This window comes from Triturus cristatus, chromosome 1_1, assembly GCF_964204655.1.
Source record: "Triturus cristatus chromosome 1_1, aTriCri1.1, whole genome shotgun sequence".
Classification (NCBI taxonomy): domain Eukaryota; kingdom Metazoa; phylum Chordata; class Amphibia; order Caudata; family Salamandridae; genus Triturus; species Triturus cristatus.
In genome coordinates, this window is record NC_140579.1 from 109,113,039 (window position 1) to 109,128,908 (window position 15,870).

The following is a 15,870-nucleotide window of genomic DNA, read 5'->3' on the forward strand; positions in this document are numbered from 1 at the left end:
TCTAGCTCCATGAAGCAAATTTAACCAATGTTTTCCCCCAAACTGCAAGTTTTACCTCTGATTGCTCTGTCAGATGGAAGGAAGTTCATGTGCAGGGCTCTTCCCGTCCAGAGCAGCATCAGCAGAAAACTGAGTAGCAAGGCGGCCACGACTAGCTGCACAGCATTGAGGACAGTGTAATCTCTCTCCAGTGGCTCCAAGGTCAAATCTAAGAGGGAAAGAAAATAAGGAGATTCAGATTTATTAAAAACAAAATAATGTAGAGCAGAGGAAAGGTGAATCAGTCACCTGTTATTAACAAGCTCAAGGCATTTGGTCATTTTTGTGTTCATAGCATTGGAATACAAATGATCCTGTGATATGTGGGTTTGACATTTAGCTGTGCTTGAACATTGCTGAACAGGCTCTCAGAGATAACAACTTCTTCCCTACAGGCCACTTGTGCACAAGATGAAGAAAGAGATGGATAAAGTCTTCACATGTTCACACCATCACAATCTACAGGGTAGAATCAGGCATTCTATAGGTTTGAGCAAGCCGCACATAACGTTTCTAGGGAAATGACCTCATCTTGGTATCAAAAACATTTTGGAAACTTGAAGATAAAACTAGAAAACCCTACTGATACTTGCTGGTAGATTTAAAAACAACCACTCAAGGAGACTACAAGTTGTATATTGGAACCTCTCCTGTGGGTCTTCTCATTGACTGAACATTTAAAACAATTCAAAATCCCATTGAAAGGAATGCTCGAGGTTGATCTTTAGGGTTTATACCAGGTCCTTTTGCTAAAATATCACCACCTCCACACATCTGCATGAAATCTGACCCCCCTGAAAAGTGACAGCGTCACACAGAATGATTGAATTTTGTAATTCAGAAAGGATAAGGAAGATTCACAGAGTTCCTGAGTTATGGGAGCTACATGTTGAGTATTGCCAGTGTTTGAAACATCTTTAATAATTGAAGAAGACTCTTGAGGGGTCAGGTTGCGTCAGGTTGTTCTGTTCCTTCTGTTCAGAGTGATCATTGTACCATATCTACTGCAGTAGGTCTTACATGAAGTATTTCTGGATCTCATTTTTAACTGAATTTAATCAAATCACACCAGAAATGTCATTGCAAACTATAACTAACATCAAGTCTGCTTTTCTGAGTACCCATGTTCTGAGCACAGTTTCTCCTAATTGCACCTCTTGTTTGCTCCCCTCTGTGTCAGCTAGTTACCTGTTCCCTAGGTCTGGTAAGCTGCAGCTGAATGGAAACAAGCCTGTGTTGTTCCTGTGTCAGCTAGTTACATGTTACCTAGGTCTGGTAAGCTGCAGCTGAATGGAAACAAGCCTGTATTGTTCCTGTGTCAGCTAGTTACATGTTACCTAGGTCTGGTAAGCTGCAGCTGAATGGAAGCAGGCTTGTGTTATTCCTCTGTGTCAGCTAGTTACCTGTTCCCTAGGTCTGGTAAGCTGTCGCTGAATAGAAACAAGCCTGTGTTGTTCCTGTGTCAGCTAGTTACATGTTACCTAGGTCTGGTAAGCTGCAGCTGAATGGAAGCACTCTTGTGTTGTTTCTCTGTGTCAGCTAGTTACCTGTTTCCTAGCTCTGGTAAGCTGTCACTGAATAAAAACAAGCCTGTATTGTTCCTGTGTCAGCTAGTTACATGTTGCCTAGGTCTGGTAAGCTGCAGCTGAATGGAATCAGGCTTGTGTTGTTCCTATGTGTCGCCCTATTTCCCTTTGGCCATTCTGCATTAAAGCGGGAGAAGCCAGTGAGAATGCAGCTGTCAGAGTTTGTCACTAACATTTCTTTGCTGCATAACATACAGTCAGGTTTCTGCCCTTGCCCTGGCAAGGAGGCTGCACTCACTGCTGTCCACAATAAGCGGAGGGTGATTCTGGACCAGAGTGCTGTGGCAGCCCTCATCTTCCTCGATGTCTCTTCTGCCTGTGGCATGGTCTGTCACTCTATTCTGAGGTGGGAGGGATTGCCTTGCACAGGGCGCTCTCCTTATGGGCCAGAGAAAGGCAGCTATCAAACCCCCGGTCAAGGGCACTATTAAATCTGTTCACAAGGGCCACCCCTGAGCCTGACTCTGTTAAATTTGTGTGTAGCTCCGCTGGCAAAACTGATCCAGGACTCTCAGTTATCCTGTATGTGTTACGCTAACACACAAACTATCTTCAGACTGGATGATCAAAGTGATATCTAACTTCTGCTAACTACCTGCAAGGTCCTAAGGCATGCAGGCGCGCACGGAAGCTCAGGTCAGTCTTCGTCCAATGAATCTTTCTAGTTGACTGAGAGGCAGGGGAGTTAGCAAATATTTTAACTGCTAGTGTGACCCATTTTGCCACACAATGAAGACCAGAAACAGTAGGTAATTAGTAGGTTTATTATCAGTCATTATTCAAACCAATATAGGTGTATATCAAGATCACGTTATAAATATACAAATCATAGCCGTCAAGCTGAAACACAGGAATAGGTTCAGTCTCAGTAGCATAAAGCATACAAAAAATGCAGTCACAGCAGTACAGATACTAAGAAACAAGAATTGGCGTTTGGTGAAGAAACCCTGTTCTTCCCCTCTAAACATGAACAGATTTAAGAGTCCTCTAATCTAGGCTCTAAGCTAGAATGAGGATGCTTAGAATTGTAGGAGAGTAGGATCTGTGTCACATGGTTACCCCTGCTGTTTGCTGGTGTTTCACTGTTTTTCGACTTTAGTCTGGCTGGGACCCTGCTATTCAGGGCCCCAGACTAGCTGCTTCCTCTCTTAATTTATTCCATGTACATTAGGTACACTCCAGATTGGATTCTGGGGTACCCTTGTGAGTCCCTAGTATCTGGCATACTATGTACCCAGGGCATAATTACCCCAGAGACCTACCAGGGGCTGGAGCATGCATTATGCCACCCCTGGGAAGCCCTCCAAAATGACACCACAGGTCTGCTACTGCAGCCTGGGTAAGGTGGTGCATGCACCCCTTACTGAGGTATAGGTTTGCTATATAAACCTATCAGTCACCCCTATGGCAGGCCTTATCAATCCTGAAGGCAGGGTGCTTGGTTATATGTGAGAGGGTGCCCAGGCATGAGCTGAGCCCCTCTGCAGCCTTCGGAATCTCTTCTCCTGGGTTGTCTGTGGTGCAGTCTGACCATATACTCTTAAGTGCATTTTAACCAAACGGCAAATGGTAACTTTGGACTGGCTGCACGGAAACGTGTCGTGTTTGGTGTCAAACACCTTGGAATCATACTGGTGTGGGAGTGGGATCCCACCCTTCTAGAGGGAGAGACATGACAGCACCGGTATACCCGGTAGCAACTTAAAAGAGCCCTGGCATCACAAATTGGATGCTGCAGCCACAGACACGGGTCTAGCCTCCTGCTACTGACCGAAACTCCGGCAGGGGAGGCCTGGACAATAGGTATCCAGTCACAGGGAGGTGTACCCACCTCCCAGACAGGCTGATGTGTATTGGGGCTGGGTGGGAGCCCTCTCAGAGTGCTTTGAAGTCCTGCACTGGGACACATCTGGTGTCCCTGTGCATAGTCCAGCTCAAACTGGTTCAGGGGCTTCCAGCCCCTGCTCTGGCATGAAACTGGACAAAGGAAATGGGTGTAGCCACCCTTCTTTCGAAACCCTCCCATAGGTGGGTCCCTAGAGTTAGTCCAACCCCTTCCTTAGGTAGAAGTAAGGAACCCCTGGCAACAGGACTTTAGATATCCCTGGACGAAACTCTGTAGCTGAATCCTAGAATTTCGACGCTCTACTCAAGACTAGAGGACTGAAGAAATCTCCCTTGGGGTCAAGGAGTGACTCCCCTGCTTGGCAGGCACCAACAAAGCATTTTTCCGGTCTGCATCTCCGAAGCTCCCGCTGGACTCTGAAGTATTTGCAGCCCAGGAAGAGCATTTCCAGACTTCTCACAGGCCGTCCCAAGTCTCCAGCAAAGCTGAGATCCACAGGCCTCATGAGTAACATGGAACCGGAACTCCTGGTCACCATGTACATTTGCAAGTGCTTTGACTTCCCAACGTCTCTTGAAGTCATGCTTTGGGTTACTTGTAGCCGACACCCCGAGCACCATATGCACTGAAGATTGTGGGCTTACACTCCACGAGTGTTCCGAGAGCCCACGTCTTGAATTTGAGCTTGAGGCTCTACGCGAACCCTGGTCCGTCAACTGGTGGGTCCTTGTGAAGGCAACTTTGATTTTCCTTGGGCTTCCCTGGTTGCTCCTGACGTGCCCTGACTCCCCACCACGTGGTGAGTCCCTCAGACCTTCCTGGTCTGCACAGAAGCATCTTTCTCCTTTCTGCGTGGGTTGCTGTTGCTAAGGCTTGTTGTGTCCGATCCAGGCACTGACACTGCAGCAATCGACATCCTTCAAGGGACAGCTCGAATCCAGCTCCTGGTTGTCCTCGACGCCTCTTGTTCCTCGTGGCTAAAGAGTCAAGCTTCACCTTCTTCACCTGAAACACCCAAGATCGGTGGGCATTCGCCTAACGTGCTCCTGGTCACTGGCTAGTGACCCAGACTCTGTCCCCTCTGCTTTGAGGTTCTTCTCAACTTCGATCCAGGCTTGGAACTCTTCGTACACTTCGCATCTTCCCGGCAGCAGCACTTCTTCGCCAGCTCCCATTGAAAACGACGACGCGACAACATTTGACACCTATGCACCCGGGTGTGCAGTACACCACACCTCACTAGTGATGTCTTCAAGGCCAGGAACCAGTGGGTCCCTGCCAGAAGCCAATGGGCTTCTTCCCTCCAAGTATGATAACCTCCCATTCTTGGAATTGAGAGCATTATGTACTACCAGGAGACTGAAGACAGGCAAAAGTCCAACCACCCGGCATCTCATAGAGGTACTCAGGCTGGATGATCTCAGAAGACCTATAGGGTCTGAAGGGGTAGGCAGAGTGGGTGGTTCAGCCCATGAGGAAGGGCCTAGGGGTGAAATTCCTTTTGAACAGACCTCTAATGCTGACCAGGAAGACGACAATGATCTTGACCTGGAAAATCCAGCTCCCCTGGAATATGAGGGGGAGGGCCACAATGGTCCCCTCTTTGTCCCTTCAGGAAGAGTTGGTGGTGGGCCTAGAAGGTCTAGATCTCCCTCAGTGGAGTCTAACCATTCTGGTTCCTCTATAGAGACTTCTATCTCTGCTCATAGGAGGGAAACCTCCCAGGAGAGGAGAGAGAGACTGCTGAAGTATGAGGAAGCCCAGCTTCACTTCAGAAAGCAGCAAGTAGCCCTAGAAAGGGAGGCCCTAGAGCTCTACAGAGCTAGACAAAAGATGAGACTAGAGTCCCCTGGTGGCAGCAACATCCCTAGAGACAGGGAGAGGTCTCATGACCATAGAAACCTGAATAAGATTGACCGTCCCTACCAGAGTAGGGATGACATCCACAAATGGATAACTGCACTGGGAAGGGCCTGTAAAGTACAAAGGGTCCCCCAGGAGCAGTGGACAGCAATCTTATGGCTCTCCTTTGCTGACAAAGGTAGAGATAAACTCCTCACTGTTAGAGAGGAGGATGCTGATGATTATACCAGTCTGAAAAGTGCTTTGATTGAAGGGTTTGGCCTAACCACTGAACAATACAGGTTAAAGTTCAGAGATACCCAAAAGGCACAGATTCAAGACTGGGGGGACTTTGTAGGTTGTGCTACTAAATCTCTGGAGGGTTGGTTACTTGTCAGCAAAGTGCATGACTTTCAAGGATTGTACAATTCGATTATGAGGGAGCAGATCCTCAATAACTGTCGAAATCAGCTGTTGCGAAAGGTAACAGGGGCCCCCTGTCCAATGAATGTGGCAATTCCTAGGGCAGGGCACTATTCAAGTGAAGTGTATAACCCTAGGCAATATAGTCAGAACGTATTCAATCTTTAGATATATATGCCTTTCTAGTGCAGTGTTAATTAAAAAACAACTAAGTGTAACAATCAGAATAACAAACAATTACATAGATTTAAAAACATATGTTTAATATCCTATTAAAATACATTTTATAGTACACATTGGTTTTAACTCATCTATACACTTATGTAAACATCAGCATTTTAATACATTTTTATAAAAACAATTACATATAAAAAAACATTTCTTTGTGGCAGACAAGGTAAATCTTTTCGACGGGCGTTTCGACGCAAACTGCGTCTTCGTCAGGAAAAAAAACACACGTTGACCTAGAATATAATATGACAGTTACACTACAGTTTATGATATCATCCTAAGTAGATTGACCTTCACCTTCACCCTAGTGAGCTCATTCTTTAATGGAGGTGATTTTAAGTTTTTTTTATAAGGTTAAAGAAATAAGATAAGGAGGTAGAATTAAAGTGTTTATACTAAATGATACAATTATCTTATTTTTCATTTAATTAAATAATGAAATATTTTGAGAAGTAACCTTAATGTTTTAGTGGTATAGTTATTCTCCATTAGCTCAATCCTAATTGCTTACTTCGTATTTGTAGTTCTTTTATACTTCAAGCAGCTAAAAATCTGTTTCTTTCCTATGTGCGCCAGCATTTCTTGTCTAATATCCAATTCTGAAAAGAATATCAAACAGGATGTTTTATTTCCATGCTCAAGGTCACCATCTTCCATGCTATTTTCCTATATGTATATTTTGAGGTGACTGGGCCCGTATCGTTACTTACAGTTATATTGGAGAATATTATTGTTGTATTCCTTGTTAATCTAATTCCATACAATGATTTATTTCAAAAGATTCCATAATAAAAAGTCCAAGTATGTGATACTAGAATGTAAAGAACAAACATTACAATGTTTAGTTCCATTGCAGATAAGAAATTTAGGGGCATATGTATGAAACCAAAATTTAGTTGCAAACGCAGCGAATCGCAAAAAACAGTGTTTGCGGCTAAATTTTCGCAATTTCATATGTATGACACACATTCCTAGTGAAAATTAAGAAATAGCTAAATTAGCGATTTCTTAGGCTGCGAATCTGAAAAATAGCGAATAATTTAGCGATTTCTTAAATTGCGATTTTTTGACTGCGAAATTCGCAATAAGGATATCGCAAAATAAGAAATGGAAAGGGTTGGAGAGGGGCTTTGACTTTTCTCCCACTCTTCCCGCTGGCTTGGCAGGTCGGGCAGGTGCGGCAATGATTGCCCACGTCCTTCCGCATTCGGGGCCAGTAGAAGTGGGTCACCAGGCGGCTGTAGGTTTTGTCTTGCCCCAGGTGCCCGGCAAGGGGCACATCATGCGCCAGATTGAGGAGGAAGTCTCGGAATCGGAGGGGGGCCACCAGCACTCGGCCGGCCCCCAGTTCTGCGGTCTTCTGCTCGCTGTAGAGGAGGTCATTGTCCCAATAGACCCAGTGTGTCCCCGTTTGTTCTCCGGTGGCCTGGGCTGCTGCTTGTTGCCGGATCCCTTCGCGGGAGGGGCAGGTTTTCTGTTCTTGGCGGAACTGCTCCCTGGTGGGGCCACCTTCTTGGCGCCATTGGGCGAGTTCGGGTAGGTCGCCGAGCGCGGCGACCTCGTCCGGGGGGATTTCTGGCGGGCCGGACTGAGCGTCGGCTTCTTGTCCGACGGAGGGGGGTGGCGGTTCGGGCCACTCCGGCTCTTCGGGGGGAGCAGGTAGGCTCGGCTGGATGGCCCGGGCAGTCGTGGACCGGGTGGTTGCGCAAACCCACTCGGGCAGTCCCAGCATTCCCAGATGCTCTCGGCGCTCGACGTGGGCCCAGGGGGAACTTTCCAGGTCGTTTCCCAGGAGGCAGTCTACGGGGGCGTCGTCGCGGACGGTCACCTTCAGCATGCCCGACACTCCCCCCCACTCGAAGGGAATCCGGGCCATCTGGCATAAGCTCTCGGTGTTGTCTGCCGATCGGACGGGGCACAGTACATTAGGCATGATCTGTTCGGGGGTCACCAAGTGGCAGCGGACAGCTGTCACGCTGGCTCTGGTGTCGCGGAGGGCTTCGGCCCGGCATCCATTAATGGTGACCCACTGCTGGTACTTCTGGGTGTTGCTCGGGATGGGAGCCCGGGGCACCATTTCCCGGCTGCCCAGGCATACCAAGGTCATGGCGGCGGGTTCCCATTCGGTTGGCTCTGCGTCGTCGTTCTCTTCATCTTCTCCCCCTTCTCCCAGGGCCGCGGCCGCCAACTGGCGGGGGGGTGACCCGGTGGTCCCGGCTCGTCGGTTCACAGGGCAGGTCGGGTCACTGGCATAGTGCCCTGGCTGTTGGCAGTTGCAGCACGTTACCATCGGTCCAGGCCCTGGTCGGGCTAGGGGGGTCCCTCTTCGGGCGAGGGACGGGGACGTGCGGTTCAGGGCCGGTCCCCGGGGAGGACTCCGGGGCGGCCCTGCTGGAAAGTCTCTGTTTCGGTTCGATCCCCCTCCTCCGCCGCGCTGGCGGGGGGGGGCCACTGGTTGTTCCGCTGGTACTCCCCCATCGAGTTCCGAGGGACCCGGGTGTTCACCCATCGATCGGCCTCGGCGGCGAGCTTCCGCGGCTCGGTCAGCTTGCTGTCGAGGAGGTTCTGTCTCAGCTCGATGAAGCAGTTGTTGGAGAGGTGCTCCCATACAATGAGGCTGAACAGCTGTTCGTAGGAGGTGACTTTGCTGCCCTTGATCCACCCTTCCAGGGCTCTGCTGAAAAAGTCTACGTATTCCACCCAGGTGGTACCGGGGAGCTTCCTGCAGTCCCGGAAGCGCTGGCGGTACATCTCTGGGGTGAGACCATAGCGGGTGAGCAGGGCTTCCTTCATATGGTCATAAGAGGCCATCACTGCGTCGGGGAGCTGTAGCAGGGTGTCTCTGCCTTCGTTGAGGAACCGTCCCCATAGGCCGGCACCCCAATCTTTCCGGGGTACCCGATGGGCGGTCATGGCTACCTCGTAGGCCTTGAACCATTGTTGGATGTCGTCGTTCTTGTAGTACTCTTTGACGACATCCTTGGGGATATGTAACTTCGCCTCGGCCGGCGGAGGGTTGTCCCTGTTTCCGGGGGCGCCGGTCTCTCCATTTTTGGACTTAATTTCAAGTTCTTTAAGGCCCCGCTCATGCTCGAGGGTTAGCCTCCTCTCTTCCAGTTCTCGGTGCCGTTTTTTTCCCTCTATTTCTTCTTGCAACCGTAGTTGCTCTAGGGCCAATTTCTTTTCTGCTAGTAGGAGTTCACCGTCCAGGCGGAGTCGGGCGAGCTCTAACTCGTGGGTCCGGACCTCTCCCGTTCTCGCATCTCTTCCGGGGAGAGGCCGGTCTCCATGCTAGTTCTTCTCCCATCTGCTGGGGCTGCGGCTGGTTGCTGGTGCACGCTTGGCACCGGGTTTTCTTTGGTTTGGGGGGAAGCCGCTTCGGGCTCTACCCAGGCCCTTAGGGCTTTCTGCAGGTCTTCTTTTGTGTTTAATCCGGTGGTCGCGATGCCTTTACAAAACTGTTTTAGTTCCTTATGGGTGTATTCCTCCAACCGCTCTTGTTGGAACTCCGCGGTTGGGGTGGTCTCTTGGTTGCTCATAGTTCCTCTGTGTCTGGGTAGGTAGTGGGTGAGTTACTCGCTGTACGATTTGCGTCGGGCTCGGATCGCACCGCTGGCCACCAATGTTAGAAGGGCGACCTCCGGGGAGTCAGATGGTGTCGGACTGACCACCCCGAGAGGCGCCGTTCCGTAAGGATGCAGCCGAGCGCCGCTGAGAAGCCTCCTGGGCGAGCTCCTTCTCCTAGGATCGTACAGCAAGTAATCCCCTCCCACCACAAAGGGACACAATCAGGGTATCAAGGCTCACAAGTCGTTTATCAGAATTACGGGTAGGTCTTCGTGGCAATATTTACAGGTGGATCAAGGGATCCAAAAGAGTCTCAGGGTTTGGTTAGGTACGGGGGTAGTGGGACAGTCTCAGTATCAGCCCGCGACGAGGTCAGCAGGGCTCCGGTGGTTGCTTCAGCGAGGTCGAGCCGCGACGAGGTCAGCAGGGCTCCGATGTTCCGTGAGGGTCTTCTTCTCAGCAAGGGGGAGCCGCAACGCAGTCCGCAGGGCTCGAGTTCTTAGTTCCAGGCAATGAGTCTTTCTCCGTAGGGTCAGCCGCGATTCGATCAGCAGGGCTCTGGACTCCAGGATACAACTGCCGTCCTGGTTGTGGGCTGCCCCAGATATATGGCTGGAGCCCTTTGATGTCCGGACCCTCGTGCCTGGGGGGCCGGAGGGGCCGGGATGAGAGAGTCCAGACACCCAGCGGGAGGTGGAGCCATCGCCCCGGGAGGCCGGAGGGCATTCGGGCCCAGGTGTCGGGGGCCGGCGGGAGGCCTCATCGAACTCCCCTCCTCCGGGATCGGTGGAGTGGCCACTCGACCCCCTTGGGTCGGGTCTTGGCGGCTTGATGTTGGGGCTTCGCAGGGACCGAGGCCCGGGCGGGCCGTGTCGCGAAGGCTGGTGCGGGTAGCGGGGTACAAGCTCGGGGGGCCCCGAAGGGTTGGGGTTGCCCCCGTTTGGTCTGGTAGGAGGGTTCGGGACCACGCCACGAGGCCGGGTCCAACAGTCGCTAATTGCGATTTCACGAAATTCGCAAATTAAGAAATCGCTATTAACACCAATTGCATGCAGGTGGTAAACTGGTGCAAGGTACTTAAACCACCCCACAATGCAACAGACCCAACCACAATGGCAGCAATGTTCGTGATAGCCAGGAGGCTGCGTATTCGGGCTCTTGCACAGAGGAGAATGAGACAGGAACGTATATTCAAGCTGCGCATCACTCTGTTCCAGCACACTGAAGAGGACATCTATGACAAGTACAGACTGCACCCACAGACCATAATGGACCTGATTGAGGAGCTGAAACCCTACTTGGAACACCCTACACGCAGGACACAAACAATTCCCACACATGTGCAGGTCCTGTGCTCCCTGCACCTCCTAGCGTCAGGGAGTTTTCAACGGGTAATAGCGGAGATTGGTGGGGTGTCACAGAGTGCACTTTCACGCTTCTTACATGCCTTTCTAGATGCAATGCTACAGAGGCTCTCACATCACATATACTTCCCCACCACCCAACAGGCATTACAGCAAACAAAACTGGACTTCTACCAGATTGCACGTTTCCCCCACGTCATTGGCTGCATCGATGGGACCCATGTGGCCATCACACCCCATCAGCAACTGAATAGGTCTACAGAAACCGGAAATGCTACCATTCTCTGAATATACAGATTGTGTGCAACGCAAAGTATATCATCACTGACATTGTACCCAAATACCCCGGCAGTACACATGACTCTTTCATCTTCAGACACAGTGGACTACACAGATGTCTGAGTGCTGGAGAGTTTGGGGAGGGATACCTGCTAGGTAAATACATGGCACACATCAATACATCCACTACATCACTTGAGGGGGGGGACATTGACTTACCTATTGTGTCTGTCCCTGCAGGTGACAGTGCCTATGCAGTGCGGGACTTCATCCTGACCCCATATCTGGATCCTGCAAATGCAAGTGAGAGGAGCTACAACAGGGGACACAGATCTACACGCAGCGTCATTGAGCGTACCTTTGGAATCCTGAAGAGCCGCTTCCGGTGCCTGCATAAAAGTGGAGGCGCACTGCAATACAGCCCTGAGATCTGCTGTAAAATCGTGGCGAGCTGTGCAATGCTACATAACATGGCAATGAGGAAAGGCACCACAATTGAAGTGACCGATACAGACACATCGGATGACGATCGCCCTGTTGCCCCTGGCAGACCTGCATCAGGAGTCGGCGCAGCTGCTGGACGCCAGAGACGGACTGAGATCACACTAAACTACTTCTAGGTGAGTAATGATGAAATGAGAAAAAAAAGGTTGTTAATGTGTGCAGTGTTTATTCACACTTCACAATAATGAAAATTGTAGCTGTCACCAGCACATGTTCTGCACACAGTGCAGGTAAGGCACAAGTAACTGTGCAAACAGCATAGTAGGGTTACTTCACCCGTTTTGCTTTAAGTGTCACCACACAGTTCACCTCCTTCGGTGACGCATTGGTGGTGTTTGGCGTCCAGGCTGAGTGCCCCCCATGGTGTTCCCTTGTCCTGCACCCTGTCTGGCACTGCGCCGTCTTTCTCCTGGCAATGTAGGAGTGATGCTGCTCCTACTGGAGGTGTCTTCACTCTCGCCAGAGGCCATGAGAGCGCTGCCACCTGCATTGGCCGTCTGCAGCTGCTCCACAGCAGTGGTGACCTGTGCAAGTCCTCTGGCTATGTCCTGGCAGCAGTGCGCCATTTCAACCTGCATAGTGACGCTTCTGCGTGTGAGAGTGCTGGTGGTGGTGCAGAGGCGGTTCACGGCCTTGGTATAGTTGTGAAGGCGTGCATTGGCACGTCGGCCAGCCCTATCACTGGCGGCTTGGTTGTGCCTCAAAGTGTCACATAGGTCACGGATGGCACCTGCCATGGCCATGATGCCCTCCCCCATGTTCTTCTGGTCCTTGTGGATACGGCATAGCTGCCTATTGATTGACCTGAATGATTTACTTTGCAGGCGCTGTTCCTGCAGCATGCTGTGTTCCAGGCCTGAGAGAACGGTTTCTTCGGCTTCAGTGGCAGTGCTGCTCCTGGGCCTTGACCTGCGTGTGTCCTGTGGTCGGATCCTTGGCCTTGGTGTGTCCTGAATGGGCATGTGTGACACACCCTGACTCCCATCTCTCCTGTCACTGTCCTCCCCTGTGGCCGGTAATTCATCCTCAAATGGAGGCAGTGGGGGCACATGTGTGCGCTTCCTGCGCTGGATTGGTATGAGCTCTGTCTCGTCACTGGAGTCCCCAGGATGTGCAGGCTCCTCTCCCTCTGCGCTGTCTTCACGTGCCCTGGATTGTGCTGTGGATGTAAAGGGGACTACATGAGTTTGTGTCTTTGTCTGCAATTAGCAATCAATAAAGTTCATACAGTTTGTATCGGCTAACCTCTGACACTGTATCATTCACTTATCCCCAACCCACATGTTCCATTAGATTTCCTTTGTCTCATGGACACACTGTCAGAAATAGTACTACACGTCCCATGATGCATTGCTGGGTGTGCTGTAAGACTTGGACTGGAATGACATTTTGTGAGGTTACTATGCGCATTTGGGGAAGTGTGCATGGGATGGGGATCAGTGCAGATTGATTTTGCATGCATCTTACCTTGGCTGCTGGATGCAGGGTCGGAGCTGTCTATGTCAGCCACACCACCGACGCTCTCAGGCAGGAGAGTGGACTCCACAAGCACCTCGTGGGGTGTTGGCTGTACTGCTGTGGATGGTCCTCCCCCAGTCTGGTTTGCGTCCTTCAGTCTGGCTGCCACCCTCTCCTTCGACCTCTGGCGCATGTCATACCATCGCTTGCGCAATTCTTCGATGGTGCGATTGGTCACTCCCACTGCATTAACCTTATTTTGGATGTCCAGCCAAATTTTACGTTTCCTCGCCTCTGGGACACGCAGTGCCTTCTTGCCAAAAAGGAGCTCATGGCTGCACACCATCTCCTCAATGAGGACCTCCTGCTCCTTTTCTGAAAACTTGTGTTTCCTCTTCCTCTTCTCTGCATCCTTGCCCTTGTAGTAAGGACTCCCTTAATACGTACATACATTGTTAAGTTAGCATAACCACGTTAGATGTTAGAAAGCCATCTTGCTGCTTTTGCGCACGACACTGCGTTTACATGTTATTCCTTAAACAAACTGCTGACTCGAGCCTTGCCTCACACGAGAGCAATCTGTTGTTACCATCCCGAGCTCTGCGCAGCGACCTTGGTCTGTACATGATGTGACAAACAGTCTGGGTTGTTAGACAATGCATGTTTTCCACTCCAGGTTGATCGACCCACTATTTAGCCATAACACACGGGCAGCTGCAAATACCTGAAAGTTGGTGCTTTTAATATTGCAGACATCATAATTAATATTCAGACTGAAGACGAGCCTTCCTGCGAGAAGACTCCTGATGCTCCTGTGATGTGATTTCACTAAGCTGATCTTTGAGGTATGGGGTCCCCTATTCAAGCCTAAGAGACCTTCTATTAGCATAATAATAATATTAGCTTCGTAATAAAGGGAAGGTGGTAGTATCCACTGTCATTATAACATGATCACCCCTTTTATATTCTATGGTATTGTAACGATGCTGATGGTTTTGATTTTAATCATTTGTCTGCTTGTATTAGCCAAAGTACTGCATCTTAGGACACGTGGTCTATAAAAATAAACTCTTTTTATTTACACCGTGTCTCTGTTGATTCTTGTTGTGGACTGATGTGAGAATAATATACGAACAGGTATTTCCGATTCCCACCATTCCTGAGAGTACACTGAGTCGCTTGTTCTGGGTTGTCTTTTCATTGGGACCGCCGAGCTAAATCTCGGATAATGAATGGGACACTTATGCTAGCCGGATACTGGGTTCTGGGTTCTGAGGTGAGTTTCTGGTACACCACAATTCACTGAGGTCCTGGGGTTCTACGCATAGTTCTGTGTATAAGCAGAATCCCTGCAACATGGCGCCCAAGGTGGTATACGGTATACCCGAATACATCTCCTGTGGAGAAACACAGGATCCTTACCATTAGTTGCCTAAAGACTTGGTCCCCGACGTGGATGATTGTGTAAACTGGGGCAAGGTCTTTGCAGCGACGTACGCGCAGTGCTTTGGCACTCCGTCTATGATGATGCTGCCCTCCGTTATTAAACGTGTTCAAGAGAACCACGGTGCGGAGTCTGCGATAGAATTAGGAATGCGGCTCCTCGGACAGTTTGACCTGGTGGCTACCATGATAATGGGTAACCTTAAGGGTGATGCGTTGCAGTTCCAAGTTCGTAATGAACTGAAGAAAGTTGCTGAAGAGGATAAGCCGCGGGAATTTGCGAAAATAATCTCGTGTGCATACAGAGATTTGGGTCGTAGCTCTTTAGGAGTTAAGCCTGTGGTCAAAATTCCCGATATTAAGCAGCTGGGTAAGGCGGAAGCCTCTGGTAAGGATGACCGTCCAATCTTTCAGAAACAGAATTGGCGGTCGAAACAACAGGGAAAGCAGCAGCAGAAACAGGGCTCTCGGCCTGCCTCTCCCGTTCAGTCAAGTAGTGAACGCACTTATGATCTACGTGATCGTGCTACTATTAAGTCTCCTGATAGATTTCAGGTTTCTGAACAACGTTCTCCTCGTTCTTCACAGGAAACATCGGCTTCACAATCCGGTGGCGGAGGCGGTGGCAAAGGTCGGGGTGCTCCACAAACACGTGACCAGCCCCGACAGACTGAGGGTAAAGGCAAGCAGGACGAATTTGCACGACAAAGACCCCCGTTTCAGAAGAAGAAAGTGGCTGCTCTGATGGCGAGGTATGCCTCAGATAGTGCGGACACAGCTTCGGAACCGGACATGGGCGCTGACGCTACTGGACAGCGCGGCGGAAATTACCATAGTCCGTCAAGCTCTGCGTCCATTTCTGGCGGCGACAGCAACTGATATAATGGTTACTGTTGAAACAGCTGACACCAGAGTGGCTCCCCCTGACAGACTTTATGAAATAGTCTTACTAATAGAGGGTGACATACAACGTACAATTAAGGGGATTTTTTGGGATAATCTGACTACCACCTATGATATCCTCCTAGCGGAGGCAGATTGGCCCCCAGCCTTCATTTTAGAAGCTCCTAGAGGGGAGGAGGTAATCCTCCCATCCTTTGCGCACACAGTGCCTAAGGACCAGGCTGAAGTGTACGCTGAGGAGTGGGCGCTGGCGCTTGCGCCGGCGGTGTATCGTACTCAGGTGGGATGGGACCGGTTGTCCCCCTGCCATGAGATTCCATTGCGGTCTATGCCCCAGCCTCAACCCCAATATCCCATGCGTCGTGAAGCTAGGCCACACGTCGCG

At 50.3% G+C, this 15,870-nt stretch overlaps 1 protein-coding gene across 1 annotated transcript in view; it reads right to left on the bottom strand.

Annotated features, from left to right (window-relative positions):
- The window catches only part of LOC146869680 (uncharacterized), a 173,868-nt gene that overhangs the window by 22,495 nt on the left and 135,503 nt on the right, over window positions 1-15,870 (bottom strand). Inside the window, exon 4 of the mRNA XM_085610230.1 lies at window positions 56-208. Coding sequence (XP_085466356.1) covers window positions 56-208 — 153 coding nt within the window. The remainder of the gene's footprint in view (window positions 1-55; window positions 209-15,870) is intronic.